The following is a 19,692-nucleotide window of genomic DNA, read 5'->3' on the forward strand; positions in this document are numbered from 1 at the left end:
CTACTCTTTTACCAACGAAGAGTGGGGTTGACCGTCACATTATAACGCCCCCACGGCTGAAAGGGCGAGCATGTTTGGCGCGACCGGGATGCGAACCCGCGACCCTCAGATTACGAGTCGCACGCCTTAACACGCTTGGCCATGCCGGGCCCAGCAGTGTAAGATTAAAGCGGAGGCAGCTAGTCATAAACACTTACTTGTACAGAATAAATATATCATAATATAAAAAGTGATTATATATTTATCACAAGCGATTATATGTGTGTATATTACAAAACAAACATTAGAAGTGTAAGTCATTGTCAAAATAAATTTTGTTTTATATTTATTAACCGAGTTATTTATTACAAAAATAAAATATATCTCTTGTTAGAACAAAAACAAAGTGAGTGACACGGTTCTGGACGTAAATGAACTTTTGTGTCACTTGTTTGAAATTAGCAAAAAGGGCCCGGCATGGCCTAGCGCGTTAAGGCGTGCGCTTCGTAATCTGAGGGTCGCGGGTTCGCGCCCGAGTCGCGCCAAACATGCTCGCCCTCCCAGCCGTGGGGGCGTTCTAATGTGACGGTCAATCCCACTATTCGTTGGTAAAAGAGTAGCCCAAGAGTTGGCGGTGGGTGGTGATGACTAGCTGCCTTCCCTCTAGTCTTACACTGCTAAATTAGGGACGGCTAGCACATATAGCCCTCGTACAGCTTTGTGCGAAATTCCAAAACAAACAAACAAATTAACAAACAACATATTAATATACAATAATTAGATCTGACGAAAATTACTATTTGACAAAAAACAAACAAAACAGACCGAAGCAAAATTCCACAAATATGACCTCGAGAGCGAATGCGTTAACAATGAAATCACAAGTATTTGAACACTGCATTAAAAAGTGACTGTATTTATGTTTGTAATTTAAATCCACAGATAAAGTACCTCATCTACAAAACTATACAGAATGCCACTTTTGTATACATCGAAGTGTGTAAGTCCTAAAAACAAATACAGGGGGATAGCAGTGATTTACGTTTCTATGTTAGATCTACACTTGCGAACGGTTTCATAACAGAAGAGAAAGGCACTTCATGTGATAGTTTTGTACATCTCTTACCTCACCAGGAAAGTAATATCTTCCAATTGAATGTTCGGATCCCCTGTTATCCACTCTGCCGTAATGAACGTGGATCTCGTGGAAACGGTATTTGTAAGACAACGGTCCACCAGTGATGTTTATTTTGGCTACTTCTGTCGTTGTGTCAACCTCGAATATGATGCTGTGTCCAGTGTTCCTTATTGTTCCACTAACCTAGAGAAAAACATTTTAAGACTGCCAATCAGAGTGAGTCAGTGTGTGGTTTTTTTGTTTGTTTGGAAATTTCGCACAAAGCTACTCGAGGGTCTATCTGTGCTAGCCGTCCCTAATTTAGCAGTGTAAGACTAGAGGGAAGGCAGCTAGTCATCACCACCCACCGCCAACTCTTGGGCTACTCTTTACCAACGAATAGTGGGATTGACCGTCACATTATACACCCCACGGCTGGGAGGGCGAGCATGTTTAGCGCGATGCGGGCGCGAACACGCGACCCTCGGATTACGAGTCGCACGCCTTACGCGCTAGGCCATGCCGGGCCGTCAGTGTGTGGAAAACTACTTTACGTCATAACAAATCAAGTAATATTTTGAACGTGTTAAATGGAACTTTCTTTTCGCATATCATTGTATTGCTAATAGAGTGTGATGTTCGTTTGTAGACGAAGCCACATTGAACAATCTGATGTATGTATTGTGGGGACTCGAACCCTGGATTTTAGCATAAACTTACCATTGTCCCACCGAAGGATAACATATGAAGAACACAATAATGGTTAGTCTTTATAAACACATAGAAAAATATCTGAATACAAATATCCTTCGAAGCCCCACCATTATTACGATGAATACAAATATCCTTCGAAGCCCCACCATTATTACGATGAATACAAATATCTTTCGAAGCCCCACCATTATTACGATTACATAATTCGAATACATGCCTTAAAATACACAACTGAACAACTTATATTTTGAAACAATGCGCTACATCGACTTACGGAAGTTTCACAGTGACTTATATGTATAAATCAAATTACGCTTATGCATTAATAAGTTTCATTAAAACTGTGATAGTTTTCAGACACAGTACGACATGAACATAGTGTTGTTTGTTTCACACAAAATACAATATGAATATCTTAGTTGTTTGTGAAGGCGAAAAGCTTCAATAAGAAATAAATTTTATGTATTTTTGAAAATTATTTGTTTGTTCTTGTTTTTTACCTTTCTCGTAAAGCTACACGAGGACTATCTGCTCCAGCCGCCCCTAATTTAACAGTGTAAGACTAGAGGGAAGGCAACTAGCAATCACCACTAACCGCCACCTCTTGGACTACGCTCTTACAACAGAACAATGGGATATTTTTATAAAAGTATAAATATTAACCTCTAGGGCTGTTATGGCGATTCTAATCTTATTTGCACGTTTTTACGCTCCAACAGTTGTTCCCAACATTTTCACTACAAAAAAAAAGATCCCATATTTGGTTTCCTGGTTGTTTCTTTTTAACGATTCCGTCCACCCATATATACTTAGAGATTCTCTGTTTGTTTGTAATTGAGCACAGAGCTACAGGATGAACTATCCCTGTTCTGCCCATCATGGGCATCGAAACCCGAATTCTAGAGTTGTAAATCCGCATACATGCTACTGTGCCACAAACACGCGTAGTCAAACTATAAACAGCTTTATAAACAAATACAGTTCTGTTACAAAAAAAGACAGATTCACAAACATGCACAGTTCTGTTATAGAAAGCTTCACAAACGCAGTAGTCAGATTAATGAGCGCTGACAAACATGCACAATCTTTCTAGAGACGGCTTCACAAACACGTGTAGTTCGCTTATTCCCCTCTAGTTCGAGACAGTTTTACAAACATACATACAGTCCGGTTAAATGTAAAAAAAGTTCTGATTTTCTGCGTGACGTATGTTTTAAATGTATATTAATTACTGTTCAGATTAATTCATCGCTATGATGTGGTTTAACCGTCACAGACTATTTTACGACCTATGAGTTACTTCTTGATAAACTGCCAACATAATTATCCGTACACACGAATATTTGCATATAAATAAGGGATGTTTCCGTACTCAGTAGGAAGCACGCCACATTCAACGTTGGTTTCACTACCAATTAGTCAGTTACTTTATTGTTTCGTGTAGTGAAATATATATGCAAAAACGGCTCGATTGGGTTGATAAAATATTTTACGTAGAAGAGCGAACAACGTTTCGACCTTCTTCGGTCATATATATAGTAAGTTTTGTGGCAATTTGTTCTTGTTTTTTTAATTTCGCGCAAAGCTACGCAAGGGCTATCTGCGCTAGCCGTCCCTAATTTAGCAGTGTAAGACTAGAGGGAAGGCAGCTAGTCATCACCACCCACCATCAACTCTTGGACTACTCTTTCACCAACGAATAGTCTGATTGACCATCACATTATAACGTCCCCACGGCTGAAAGGGCAAGCTGTTTGGTGCAACGGGAATTCGAACCAGCGACCCTCAGACTACTAATCGAACGTCGTAACCCACTTGGCCATACCGGGCCACTTCTGAGACGGTGACAATGTGGACAACACTGAAACACGGAGTTATTTTGTAGAAAGTTTATGTTGATATTAGCCTTAGCAGCGTTAGTGACGTATTTCCGTTTGAACATCATTTTCCAATCAGAGACCGTGAACTTTACAACACTGTACAATCTTGCAGAACCGTCACGAAGTAAACTGATACATTTCTTAGGGTTATGTAGGCTGTACTTTAAATTATTTTCATGAGAAACTGATTTATTTAGAGCTAATATCTTCTCTTTACCTAAGTTAGTGTTTGTTTGTGGACATCATTTCGACTGACAAATTCTAAAAGGCTTCTGGGAGAAAATGTCCTCTTAGCTAATGAAACTGATAGGATTTTCTATTAGTTTAATGGGACACGTGTGTGATTGGCGAATGTTTTCACCTTCTGACCCTGTCACTGTAAGTGTACAAAGAATGTCCATTTTCACAAAGATACAGCAGCCCTTACACTGAGCTTATCCACGTGGACTGAACGCAGGAAAGGATCGAACAGCAATAATTTAGGATCAATATCAATGGGTGATTGACGACGTCCTTTGTTACACAGACTCCATTCTGGATTCAACAAACCCCAAAAGGTAGGTCCTGAAAAGAAATTAAAGAGAAAACGTGTGAAGAATGTTCCAACAATTAGGATTTTCTAACCAATCAAATAAAAATCAATATTAATACGAGGTAATGTTTTATGAATGTTTACGATACAATTGAAGCACGTGCAAATAATTTACTCATGTTACTTTGAAATAAATTGATATAAATATATTTAGATTATCCATTGAGTGGAAATAATTATATTTTACGGCGTAAAAACAAAAGAGAAATTATTAAAAGTAATACTCACGTACTTTTAATCATTTATATCTCTGAAGTATAAGTGTCACTTTTATTAAAGGATATTAACACACTAATTAAAAATATATGCGTAGATGGCGCTGTTAAGAACTTCAGAAGTTTATTAAAAAAACAACAACCCAGAAACGAGAACAACTTCAATATGTTAAATGGTTTCGGTCTTCAAACAACAACTACTTCCACTGTCAAACTGGGAAATAAACAAGATGGAATCTTCAATATCTGCGATATTCGAAATTCTTTTAGACAGGATTAGAGAAAGTTATTCTACGAGACTTTTATTAACTATATTTTTAGAGCACCAACAATACCAAGTGTGGGTATGCGGACACCATATTCGATTTTTATTATTCATCAGAAATTCTACCAGTCTATCCTGAAATGGAAAATTCATTTAGGAAGGATTATATTAATCTACAAGACTTTCGACATAATCAAGTTCAGCAGCCGAAAGGGTTTGACCTCTTTATTCAAAAACTTAATCAGATTTCAAATCGGTCAACATATTACGGAAATATGAGCTAAAGGTTTGTACTTGACAAAGTCAGAGCCATTATGCCGCGGCTAAAATTTTTCTTTTATTTTCCCAAGTAAGAAGTGTTTTAAAAGATTTAAGCCCGATCTAATCTAGTCACGCCATTCTCTATACGTGCACAATTTAATCATTATTTAGTGTTAACCGACTTGCTACTTGTATAATTAGTTTCAGAACAAAGAAAATGTTTTTAATAAACCACAGTTTATTTATAAATCTCAACAATAACAGAACATTTGGTATTATATAATATTTTCCTCGCATTTGTACTACTTGAATCTAAATTAAGAATGCGAAATTAGTGAGTTATAAATCAGTTAATCATAAAATTATCGAAGATTAACTCTTTTCTTTTTTAAATCAACAAAACATGGTTTCTCAGCTATAGTATAGAGTGTCGAGGGTTAAAGAACCTAAACATGGCTTCTCAGCTACAGTATAGAGTGTCGAGGGTTAAACAACCTAAACATGGTTTCTCAGCTATAGTATAGAGTTTCGAGTGTTAAAGAACCTAAACATGGTTTCTCAGCTATAGTATAGAGTGTCGAGGGTTAAAGAACCTAAACATGGTTTCTATGCTCTTGTATAGAGTGTCGAGGGTTAAAGAACCTAAACATGGTTTCGCAGCTATAGTATATAGTGTCGAGGGTTAAAGAACCTAAACATGGTTTCTCAGCTATAGTATAGAGTGTCGAGGGTTAAAGAACCTAAACATGGTTTCTATGCTCTTGTATAGAGTGTCGAGGGTTAAAGAACCTAAACATGGTTTCTATGCTCTTGTATAGAGTGTCGAGGGTTAAAGAACCTAAACATGGTTTCTCAGCTATAGTATACAGTGTCGAGGGTTAAAGAACATAAACATGGTTTCTCAGCTCTAGTATACAGTGTCGAGGGTTAAAGAACCTAAACATGGTTTCTCAGCTATAGTATACAGTGTCGAGGGCTAAACAACCTAAACATGGTTTCTCAGCTATAGTATACAGTCTCGAGGGTTAAAGAACCTAAACATGGTTTCTCAGCTATAGTATACAGTGTCGAGGGTTAAACAACCTAAACATGGTTTCTCAGCTACAGTAGAGTGTCGAGGGTTAAAGAACCTAAACATGGTTTCTCAGCTATAGAGGGTCGAGGGTTAAAGAACCTAAACATGGTTTCTCAGCTATAGTAGAGTGTCGAGGGTTAAAGAACCTAAACATGGTTTCTCAGCTATAGAGTGTCGAGGGTTAAAGAACCTAAACATGGTTTCTCAGCTATAGTAGAGTGTCGAGGGTTAAAGAACCTAAACATGGTTTCTCAGCTATAGAGTGTCGAGGGTTAAAGAACCTAAACATGGTTTCTCAGCTACAGTAGAGTGTCGAGGGTTAAAGAACCTAAACATGGTTTCTCAGCTATAGAGGGTCGAGGGTTAAAGAACCTAAACATGGTTTCTCAGCTATAGTAGAGTGTCGAGGGTTAAAGAACCTAAACATGGTTTCTCAGCTATAGAGTGTCGAGGGTTAAAGAACCTAAACATGGTTTCTCAGCTATAGTAGAGTGTCGAGGGTTAAAGAACCTAAACATGGTTTCTCAGCTATAGAGTGTCGAGGGTTAAAGAACCTAAACATGGTTTCTCAGCTATAGTAGAGTGTCGAGGGTTAAAGAACCTAAACATGGTTTCTCAGCTATAGAGTGTCGAGGGTTAAAGAACCTAAACATGGTTTCTCAGCTATAGTAGAGTGTCGAGGGTTAAAGAACCTAAACATGGTTTCTCAGCTATAGAGTGTCGAGGGTTAAAGAACCTAAACATTTGTTTGATGGAGGTTACACTCTAACTCTTCCTTCACTTAAGAAGTTTATACAATACTTACCTTACTGAAAACCTGTTAGATTTTTTTTTTTCTGAGATATGGTCCAAAATATCGCTAACAACAACGATGTTCGACTGGTTTGGTTTGTTTTGAATTTTGCACAAAGATACTCGAAAGTTGTCTGCGCTGACACTTAACTGACCTAAGACAAAGTGGCCATAGAAGCTGTCCGTGGTTTGCTTGTCGCTCAGGCTACTTATTAATTAAATGTTTTCAATAACTTTTGGTTGAACGCCGAAAGAAACAACGGTTTATTTAGGTACATTTTATTGAAATATACACAGATAAAATGATTTTATTGGTTACAATGTCCCAAATAGCAGTCGAGTCTTACCACAAAAAAAACAACAACAATATTAAATAAAATAAGTGATTTTTCCAATTTTTTTTTTTTAATGGGGAAAGATTGTTTATTTCTGAATTTCGCGCAAAGCTACACGAGAGCTATCTCCGCTAGCAGTCCCTAATTTAACAATGTAAAACTACAGGGAAGGCAGCTTGTCATCATCACCCACCGCCAATGCTTGGACTATTCTTTTACCAACAAATAGTGGGATTGACCGTAACATTAACCCCCACAGTTGAAAGGGCGAGCATATTTGGTACGACCGCGATTCGAACCCGCGATCCTCAGATTACGAGTTGCATGCCTTAACCACGTAGTCATGATGGAAAGGAATGAAATTACACTTGCTGTCTATTTAATTAGTTCGTTAAACAATGTAAATATTTCAGGGGCATTTATTTACAAGTAAACTATCTAATTAGAATAGCACAAATACAAGTTAACAAAACGTTTTCACCAACATGTAACCATGGTATCTTTATTTATTGAATTATGTTCTCTTGTAGAATGTAGTCGTGTAAATATTTGTTAATAAAAACCTTTTGTTGTTATTTAATATACTATTGATATAAAAGTAAATTTTAAGCTGGTAAAACTCATAGTAACAGTTTCATTATTACAGATAAATAAATATTAACACATAAACTTAACTATCTTATAACGCTAAAATTCAATTTCGCAACCATCTTTTGTCGGTGCACAGATAATCCATTTTATAACCATCTTCGTTAAACAGAAACAAACGTCTTCTATTCTTTATTACACAATATTATTCTCTGGTGACTAAAACAAATTGTATAATGACCTTATTTATCCTTAAACTGTGCTAACGATATTAACATTCTGAACACTAGGAGACAGAATATTACAGAGTTAGTCCAAAAGCAAAGCTTTGTTAACCTCTGACAAATTTCGAACCTTTAAACATACAAATAATTTCTCGTATTATAATTTTTCCTTCAAACATTGACGTATCTCTTTAGAAAAAATATTTTATAACTTGTCATATTTTCATTTTGTATTATATATAACAGTAAAGACCGATATTATGGTACTAACGGAAGTTAGCCAATCATATAAATAACTCTAAGCACCTTTAAGTACCATCAGAACAATGGAAATGTTCTTCCAATGATATGTTTCTTTGGACACTTCGACAATGTTGTATAGAATTAACAATATCAATTTGATGACTTCTAACTATTTTTGTATTTGGTTCAGACACAGTCTTACGGGATCTGCTACGAGATTGAATTAAATGTTCGTATGTGCAACAGGACATTGAGCCAGAATAAAATGAATTATCGATATATTTTTCGTGACTCATCTGCATGGTGTACAACAGGTGTTGTTCTCGTCAGATCTAAAATAACTCACTAACAGTACTTAGAGTAATATCGATTGTCACAACTCATCTGGAGAAAATCTGAATCCATCCAGGACACATAGAGTCACATAGCACATCACTGAGAAAAATATGTGGTGAATTCCTGATTTTCATATTCTACAGCCCCTAGTAGTACAGCGGCATGACTCAGAAACAAGGTTTCGATAGCCGTAGTGGGCAGAGCACATATAATCTCTTGTGTAGCTTTGATCTTAGTTCCAATCAAACAAACAAATCGTATCCTGGTTCTGTTATTTTCATGCTTAACAAAAATCAAATAATGCGACCTTTGAACAACAATATGCTCGTGCGACCAGCGATGAATTCAGCCTAATAACCGATGACTAAACCATCTTAAACTGCCGATAGGCTTTATGTAGTCTTCACTTCTCTAGCATGTGGAGAATACTTTATGGAGACGTGTCACATTCCATCAAGAGACTCAAGAGACAAACTATAGATGTCTCGGTCTCACCTCTTTCAGAGGAGATGTCACGCATCACTCACGACTTTTTCAATTTAAACATCTATCCTTGCATAAGAAAATGAGACGTAGATTAAATGATTAATAAAAAAATGTTTTAGATCTATTAATCAAACACACATCTGTAACACTGGTTTAGATCTCTTTACCAAACACACATCTGTAACACTGGTTTGTTACCATTCCAAGTAAGCCTCTTTTTTCACGAATATTAATTTGTGTAAAACCAATCACATTCAAGAAAGAGGCTTCAGCCATTGTTTACTTTAACAATAATTATTTATAAGAGGAACAGCTAATCTACAAGAACGTGAACTTTACTGTTCTACAGGCCTATATTTTCTTTACCGCTTTGAAGGACATTCATTTTTATAACTCCGACTTATAAGAGTCTACAGAGTCTCAGTAGAATTAGATATTTATGTCAAAAGAATAGATGGCAACTACCTGGACACAAAAGTTTACTCATGTTGATATTCTGTTTTAAAATCCAGAGTTCGATTCCTCTCGGTGGGAAGAACGCAGATAGTTTTATCTTTATTCACATATTTATATAAAACCTTGGAACACATACACTACTGGTTTTTTCAACCTACCCACAGGAAGAAACTGAAGCTTCCTTATTTTAAGAACGCAGATAGTTTTATCTTTATTCACATATTTATATAAAACCTTGGAACACATACACTACTGGTATCTTTCAACCTACCTACAGGAAGAAACTGAAGCTTCCTTATTTTAAGAACGCAGATAGTTTTATCTTTATTCACATATTTATATAAAACCTTGGAACACATACACTACTGGTATCTTTCAACCTACCTTCAGGAAGAAACTGAAGCTTCCTTATTTTAAGCATCGTTTCTCTCTTATCTTTACATCAAACATGGTCGCCCTTTCAGCCGTGGGGGCGTTATAATGTGACGGTCAATCCCACTATTCGTTGGTAAAATAGTAGTCCAAGAGTTGGCGATGGGTGGTGATGACTAGCTGCCTTCCCTCTAGTCTTACTCTGCAAAATTAGGGACGGCTAGCGCAGATAACCCTCGTGTAGCTTTGCGCGAAATTCAAAACAAACCAACCTTCTTACCTTTTCGTTGAACTACTTTTAAAGAAAATTAAAATAAGTAAGAAAACATCGAACATCAATACATCTTCCTCTGGACCACTGTTAATATTATCTTATTTCTCATATAACCATTTTCAGCAACAAGTAAAGAAGAAGGAACACTTCTACCGCGATCACTTTCTTTCTCATTATTTCCCTAATAAAATAAATAATGCCAGAAAACCCATCCTCAATTACCATCTTATTTTCCTCGCGGGTACTCCTATAAGAACAAATTGACAAAGGAAACCACTCGCTGCTTCGTTAGTTTTATGCCAAGAACTATTTCTAAAGATACTGCGGTGGACCCCAGTTTCCTTTTCCGCTCGCCACGTCAAATAAAAGATGAAAGATATCATGCCAGTGCAATACTATTTATCCTTGGAACTGTCGCACCATTCTTGTGACCACTGCTACTTGTGTGCAAAATTATTCACAAATTTGCCAGTCATGTTCAATGATCAAAGCTCTTGCTACACAGACACGATGAGTTTTTAAAAACGGTTCAACGAACTTTATACTTATTATGGGATTTCAATTTTTTTTTTTTATCTCAAAGCTACATATCAGGTTATCTACGCTTTGAAAATGGAACTCCGGAATTTTGCGACGTAAGTACACTGACCCCTTGGAGAACCATGATTTGTTAGAGTTTAACGGAATGATTACCTTTTGTTGTATTAGTAGAACTAATGTCCTCTTTAAAAGTCTTTAATAAATGGGATAAAAGGATTATGTATTGTTTCTTCTTCTACGAGGCAACTGAAATTAATACGCTGTATTATTACGGGACTCAGAAACTTAGACAACCGAAATTAATACGCTGTATTATTAAGTGACTCAGAAACTTAGACAACTGAAATTAATACGCTGTATTATTAAGTGACTCAGAAACTTAGACAACTGAAATTAATACGCTGTATTTTTAAGGGACTCAGAAACTTAGACAACTGAAATTAATACGCTGTATTTTTAAGGGACTCAGAAACTTAGACAACTGAAATTAATACGCTGTATTTCTAAGGGACTCAGAAACTTAGAAAAGTACAAAATAACAGTATATTTGTTCCTGTTGTAAACTAACGTTTATCTAAGTAGTTTTTACAAACTTTACAATAAAGTTACAAAAATAAAACAACTTTTCAAGAATCAGTTTACAAAAACAAATGCCATCAGACAGAAAAAACAAACAAACAATCCATAAAATCGTCGGTGTACCCCCGATTACAACATTAACAGGATGTAATTAGACATCTTTTTATGGTGTCCGCTCCTGTAGAGCTGACTGCATGTATACTGTTCTCTTAAATACCTGTCTTTTGGTGGCTACATCAGTGCTTTATCTCACAGTAGCTTCGTGTTGACTGACGTACAGATAAAGTCATAAAACTGTACATACAGACCTTATATTACATTTCACAAGAACAAACTACAAACAACACTATTAACTAGTACACGTCAATTACCTACGAGTTTGGTAAAAAGCTTCCAACATTCACCTCGCGTGTAGAAGAAACCAAGGATACAGAGTTTTGTTCTCTCGATAAGACAAAATATAGGTTTGCGATGTTATTGTAATTTCATTACTTATCACAAATAAACACAGTTATATACGTGTAACACCTGTGTAAGTTCAGGCCGGATGATTCACTCTCTTCCATCTCTAAGGTCCCGAACAAAAGTTACAGAAGACGTGTTTTCAGCCCACTTAACATAAACTCTTTCTTGTATCAGTCAACATGTAAAGACCCGTGCTGTAAGTGAAAGATTAGTTGTTAATATAGAATTCTGTGGTCCGTTACGTAGACAATGCCTCTTAAACCCGAATGTTTTTATACAACATTCACTTCTTGCTTGTTTCTACTGGCCGAATATGTTTATTACGTAAATATGACATTTACCATTCGAATGTTCCTCCTCTCAGGGGCTCGGCTGAAAAACTACAAGCTTACGACGCTAACAAATCGGGTTTCGATACCCGTAATGAGCAGATCACAAGTGCAACTCTGGGCTTAACAACAACCGCCCCCCACAGTCTGTTCCTGAGGATAGGTGTTTTCTTTTCCTGAATTACACGTTTCCTAATCTTTGTTTTTAAAAGACGATTTTTTTCCCTTTTGTGGACGGGCACGTTTCGTTTATGATAAAGACTTTCCTACTGTTTATCCCTGATAAATCGGCGCGTTTCGCTATTGCATAGTTCTTCCTTTGCAGAGAAAAACAGGCGAGAAACTTGAAGGGTAAGATAGCTGAGACTAAACGGTTATGAGAAATTAAAAAAACAATATTTAATCTAAAAATAATATTTGTTTTGTAGTTTCCATCATCACTTTCTAAGTGATTCCAGTATTTAGATAAAAAGTGTCTAACCTGCAGTGCCATGTTGTTGTTATTTTCTCCATATCACTTAAGTACACAATGATTCATTATTATTGCACCCATGAGCGGAAGTTAATTAAACATATGATTAATGAAACATTGGTTCCCTTGTATTTATTTGTAAAAAACAAAACGCCAGTAAAAACTGAAAAACACGAAATGTGATATTTGGAACTATCTCCGCTTGGACCTAAACCGTCATTCCAAATTTGGTAAAGATCCCTCAACAAAGGGCAAAGTAGTGATGAAAAAACAAAAAAAAATCCACCCATAATAGACATCAAAATGCAAAACTGAAAATTTGTAAATTTGTCTAGTTGAAGATTCATCCATACCCATGAAGTAGTCACATGGACATACATCAGACGTTATATCTATACAGACACATATAGAGATTGACTACGTTATATTCAAATGATTCTGGAGACTCCCTACGTCATCATAGTGCATATTGCCATTACAGACACACCATATTGAAGACTCTGCTACTTTAGAACATTCCTTTTGTGTATTTTCCATTACAATAGGCATTTAAAGTACAAAGCACACCACTCATTCGTGGAAAGGTTTAATAATGCAGTTAAGGTACAAAGACGACGGTTTCCAAGCGTCCATTTAAACAGTTTGGTCGCACAGAAAAATACAGACTTTATGTCCATAGGGGTGACCATATGTCTTTGTAGGGAATATCACAGATACCAGTTTCATTTCCCAACTGCTTGTGGTATGAGATAATTGAAAAAATATATCAGAAAAACAATATTAGAGCGTGCCTTGTGTCGCCTTTCCGGACGGAGATCCTTTTCTGATAATGCAATGTGCTCTTACCAGGACGGCTTATGCTACTGACGTTTGTGTTCTCATTTGTTACAAGACGTCGCATTTTGTTTAAAATGAATGGGTAATTTCTTTGTAGCTATCGTTAACAGACAGTTTAGTGCACACACTAAGGACATTGTTTCTTTGTAGCTATCGTTAACAGAAAGTTTAGTGTACACACAAAGGACATTGTTTGTTTGTAGCTATCGTTAACAGACAGTTTAATGTACACACTAAGGACATTGTTTCTTTGTAGCTATCGTTAACAGACAGTTTAGTGTACAGACTAAGGACATTGTTCGTTTGTAGCTGTCGTTAACAGACAGTTTAGTGTACACACTAAGGACATTGTTTTTTGTAGCTGTCGTTAACAGACAGTTTAGTGTACACACTAAGGACATTGTTTGTTTGTAGCTATCGTTAACAGACAGTTTAGTGTACACACTAAGGACATTGTTTCTTTGTAGCTATCGTTAACAGACAGTTTAGTGTACACACTAAGGACTTTGTTTCTTTATAGCTATTGTTAACAGACAGTTTAATGTACACACTAAGGACATTGTTTGTGTGTAGCTATCGTTAACAGACAGTTTAGTGTACACACTAAGGACATTGTTTGTTTGTAGCTATCGTAAACAGACAGTTTAGTGTACACACTAAAAACATTGTTTCTTTGTAGCTATCGTTAACAGACAGTTTAGTGTACACACTAAGGACATTGTTTGTGTGTAGCTATCGTTAACAGACAGTTTAGTGTACACACTAAGGACATTGTTTGTTTGTAGCTATCGTAAACAGACAGTTTAGTGTACACACTAAGGACATTGTTTGTTTGTAGCTATCGTAAACAGACAGTTTAGTGTACACACTAAGGACAATGTTTGTTAGCAGCTGTCGTTAACAGACAGTTTAGTGTACACACTAAGGACATTGTTTTTTGTAGCTGTCGTTAACAGACAGTTTAGTGTACACACTAAGGATATTATTTGTTTGTAGCTGTCGTTAACAGACAGTTTAGTGTACACACTAAGGACATTGTTTCTTTGTAGCTATCGTTAACAGACAGTTTAGTGTACACACTAAGGACATTGTTTGTTTGTAGCTGTCGTTAACAGACAGTTTAGTGTGCACACTAACGACATTGTTTCTTTGTAGCTGTCGTTAACAGACAGTTTAGTGTGCACACTAAGGACATTGTTTCTTTGTAGCTGTCGTTAACAGACAGTTTAGTGAACACACTAAGGACATTGTTTGTTTGTAGCTATCGTTAACAGACACTTTAGTGTACACACTAAGGACATTGTTTCTTTGTAGCTGTCGTTAACGAACAGTTTAGTGCACACACTAACATGTTTCTTTGTAGCTGTCGTTAACGAACAGTTTAGTGCACACACTAACATGTTTCTTTGTAGCTGTCGTTAACGAACAGTTTTTAGTGTCGTTAACACAGTTTAGTGCACACACTAACATGTTTCTTTGTAGCTGTCGTTAACGAACAGTTTAGTGCACATACTAACATGTTTCTTTGTAGCTGTCGTTAACGAACAGTTTAGTGCACACACTAACATGTTTCTTTGTACTAACTGTCGTTAACGAACAGTTTAGTGCACATACTAACATGTTTCTTTGTAGCTATCATTAAGAGACTGTTTATTGCACGTTAACAACAATACAACTTATAGAGTTGGAAGACAATTCTTACCAGTACTTTTTATTTTCTCAAGCAAGACAAACATGATAACGATTTTTATGATTTCACGTAGACGTTAAATACGTTGGACTAGACTAGTTGACATAAATGGTAAGATTAACTTACTTCTGTAAGTGACCTGAACAGATAAAATGATAATGATGTAAAAAATGGTTATTTTTGATACAAAGAAATAACGTCGCAAACACCATCTACAAGAACCTACCTTATACAATATAAAATATCCACACGTTCATGTTTAATAGAAAACGAAGTGTTACTGCTCGTCAAATATATTTCATCAAGAATGTCTCGAAGGAGAATTAGGAAAATGAAACAAACTTGCATATTTTCAGTCATAAAACTGTTCTTAATAGAACCTATACTTTGTTTCTGCCTCTATAACAATATAATATGTTCAACTAAAATTACGTGTGATGAATCAGTAGGTCTTGTATCAGTTTAATAAGAGGAATACGACTGTGTATCAGTTTAATAAGAGGAATACGACTTGTATCAGTTTAATAAGAGGAATACGACTGGTATCAGTTTAATAAGAGGAATACGACTTGTATCAGTTTAATAAGAGGAATACGACTGGTATCAGTTTAATAAGAGGAATACGACTTGTATCAGTTTAATAAGAGGAATACGACTTGTATCAGTTTAATAAGAGGAATACGACTTGTATCAGTTTAATAAAAAGAATACGACTTGTAGTTTAATAAGAGGAATACGACTGGTATCAGTTTAATAAGAGGAATACGACTTGTATCAGTTTAATAAGAGGAATACGACTTGTATCAGTTTAATAAGAGGAATACGACTTGTATCAGTTTAATAAGAGGAATACGACTTGTATCAGTTTAATAAGAGGAATACGACTTGTATCAGTTTAATAAGAGGAATACGACTTGTATCAGTTTAATAAGAGGAATACGACTTGTATCAGTTTAATAAGAGGAATACGACTTGTATCAGTTTAATAAGAGGAATACGACTTGTATCAGTTTAATAAGAGGAATACGACTTGTATCAGTTTAATAAGAGGAATACGACTTGTATCAGTTTAATAAGAGGAATACGACTTGTATCAGTTTAATAAGAGGAATACGACTTGTATCAGTTTAATAAGAGGAATACGACTTGTATCAGTTTAATAAGAGGAATACGACTTGTATCAGTTTAATAAGAGGAATACGACTTGTATCAGTTTAATAAGAGGAATACGACTTGTATCAGTTTAATACGAAGATCAGAATACGACTGGTATCAGTTTAATAAGAGGAATACGACTTGTATCAGTTTAATAAGAGGAATACGACTTGTATCAGTTTAATAAGAGGAATACGACTTGTATCAGTTTAATAAGAGGAATACGACTTGTATCAGTTTAATAAGAGGAATACGACTTGTATCAGTTTAATAAGAGGAATACGACTTGTATCAGTTTAATAAGAGGAATACGACTTGTATCAGTTTAATAAGAGGAATACGACTGGTATCAGTTTAATAAGAGGAATACGACTTGTATCAGTTTAATAAGAGGAATACGACTTGTATCAGTTTAATAAGAGGAATACGACTTGTATCAGTTTAATAAGAGGAATACGACTGGTATCAGTTTAATAAGAGGAATACGACTTGTATCAGTTTAATAAGAGGAATACGACCGGTATCAGTTTAATAAGAGGAATACGACTGGTATCAGTTTAATAAGAGGAATACGACTTGTATCAGTTTAATAAGAGGAATACGACTTGTATCAGTTTAATAAGAGGAATACGACTTGTATCAGTTTAATAAGAGGAATACGACTTGTATCAGTTTAATAAGAGGAATACGACTTGTATCAGTTTAATAAGAGGAATACGACTTGTATCAGTTTAATAAGAGGAATACGACTTGTATCAGTTTAATAAGAGGAATACGACTTGTATCAGTTTAATAAGAGGAATACGACTTGTATCAGTTTAATAAGAGGAATACGACCTGTATCAGTTTAATAAGAGGAATACGACTGGTATCAGTTTAATAAGAGGAATACGACTGGTATCAGTTTAATAAGTTTAATAAGAGAATACGACTTGTATCAGTTTAATAAGAGGAATACGACTTGTATCAGTTTAATAAGAGGAATACGACTTGTATCAGTTTAATAAGAGGAATACGACTTGTATCAGTTTAATAAGAGGAATACGACTTGTATCAGTTTAATAAGAGGAATACGACTTGTATCAGTTTAATAAGAGGAATACGACCTTGTATCAGTTTAATAAGAGGAATACGACTTGTATCAGTTTAATAAGAGGAATACGACTTGTATCAGTTTAATAAGAGGAATACGACTTGTATCAGTTTAATAAGAGGAATACGACTTGTATCAGTTTAATAAGAGGAATACGACTGGTATCAGTTTAATAAGAGGAATACGACCGGTATCAGTTTAATAAGAGGAATACGACTTGTATCAGTTTAATAAGAGGAATACGACTGGTATCAGTTTAATAAGAGGAATACGACTTGTATCAGTTTAATAAGAGGAATACGACTGTATCAGTTTAATAAAGATCAGAATACGACTTGTATCAGTTTAATAAGAGGAATACGACTTGTATCAGTTTAATAAGAGGAATACGACTTGTATCAGTTTAATAAGAGGAATACGACTTGTATCAGTTTAATAAGAGGAATACGAGTATCAGTTTAATAAGAGGAATACGACTTGTATCAGTTTAATAAGAGGAATACGACTTGTATCAGTTTAATAAGAGGAATACGACTTGTATCAGTTTAATAAGAGGAATACGACTTGTATCAGTTTAATAAGAGGAATACGACTGTATCAGTTTAATAAGAGGATCAGTTTAATAAGAGGAATACGACTTGTATCAGTTTAATAAGAGGAATACGACTTGTATCAGTTTAATAAGAGGAATACGACTTGTATCAGTTTAATAAGAGGAATACGACTGGTATCAGTTTAATAAGAGGAATACGACTGGTATCAGTTTAATAAAAGGAATACGACGTATGTCAGTTTAATAAGAGAAATACGACCTGCATCAGTTTAATAATTGGAATACGACCTGTATCAGTTTAATAATAGGAATACGACTTGTATCAGTTTAATAAGAGGAATACGACTGGTATCAGTTTAATAAGAGGAATACGACTGGTATCAGTTTAATAAGAGGAATACGACTTGTATCAGTTTAATAAGAGGAATACGACTGGTATCAGTTTAATAAGAGGAATACGACTGGTATCAGTTTAATAAGAGGAATACGACTTGTATCAGTTTAATAAGAGGAATACGACTGTATCAGTATCAGTTTAATAAGAGGAATACGACTTGTATCAGTTTAATAAGAGGAATACGACCTGTATCAGTTTAATAAGAGGAATACGACCGGTATCAGTTTAATAAGAGGAATACGACTTGGTATCAGTTTAATAAGAGGAATACGACTTGTATCAGTTTAATAAGAGGAATACGACTGGTATCAGTTTAATAAGAGGAATACGACTTGTATCAGTTTAATAAGAGGAATACGACTTGTATCAGTTTAATAAGAGGAATACGACTTGTATCAGTTTAATAAGAGGAATACGACCGGTATCAGTTTAATAAGAGGAATACGACTTGTATCAGTTTAATAAGAGGAATACGACTGGTATCAGTTTAATAAGAGGAATACGACTTGTATCAGTTTAATAAGAGGAATACGACTTGTATCAGTTTAATAAGAGGAATACGACTTGTATCAGTTTAATAAGAGGAATACGACTTGTATCAGTTTAATAAGAGGAATACGACTTGTATCAGTTTAATAAGAGGAATACGACTTGTATCAGTTTAATAAGAGGAATACGACTTGTATCAGTTTAATAAGAGGAATACGACTTGTATCAGTTTAATAAGAGGAATACGACTTGTATCAGTTTAATAAGAGGAATACGACTTGTATCAGTTTAATAAGAGGAATACGACTGGTATCAGTTTAATAAGAGGAATACGACTTGTATCAGTTTAATAAGAGGAATACGACTTGTATCAGTTTAATAAGAGGAATACGACCTGTATCAGTTTAATAAGAGGAATACGACTTGTATCAGTTTAATAAGAGGAATACGACTTGTATCAGTTTAATAAGAGGAATACGACTTGTATCAGTTTAATAAGAGGAATACGACTTGTATCAGTTTAATAAGAGGAATACGACTTGTATCAGTTTAATAAGAGGAATACGACTTGTATCAGTTTAATAAGAGGAATACGACTTGTATCAGTTTAATAAGAGGAATACGACCTGTATCAGTTTAATAAGAGGAATACGACTTGTATCAGTTTAATAAGAGGAATACGACTTGTATCAGTTTAATAAGAGGAATACGACTTGTATCAGTTTAATAAGAGGAATACGACTGGTATCAGTTTAATAAGAGGAATACGACTGGTATCAGTTTAATAAGAGGAATACGACTGGTATCAGTTTAATAAGAGGAATACGACTTGTATCAGTTTAATAAGAGGAATACGACTTGTATCAGTTTAATAAGAGGAATACGACTG

The 19,692-nt window shown here is 35.3% G+C and overlaps 1 protein-coding gene across 1 annotated transcript in view; it reads right to left on the bottom strand.

Annotated features, from left to right (window-relative positions):
- The window catches only part of LOC143251889 (carbonic anhydrase-related protein 10-like), a 193,492-nt gene that overhangs the window by 42,802 nt on the left and 130,998 nt on the right, over positions 1 to 19,692 (bottom strand). The window contains exons 3-4 of the mRNA XM_076503222.1: positions 4,118 to 4,254; positions 1,106 to 1,300 (exon numbers count right to left, since the gene is read on the bottom strand). Of these exons, the coding sequence (XP_076359337.1) occupies positions 1,106 to 1,300; positions 4,118 to 4,254 (332 nt within the window). The remainder of the gene's footprint in view (positions 1 to 1,105; positions 1,301 to 4,117; positions 4,255 to 19,692) is intronic.

The sequence above is a fragment of the Tachypleus tridentatus genome, chromosome 6 (assembly GCF_004210375.1).
Source record: "Tachypleus tridentatus isolate NWPU-2018 chromosome 6, ASM421037v1, whole genome shotgun sequence".
NCBI lineage: Eukaryota > Metazoa > Arthropoda > Merostomata > Xiphosura > Limulidae > Tachypleus > Tachypleus tridentatus.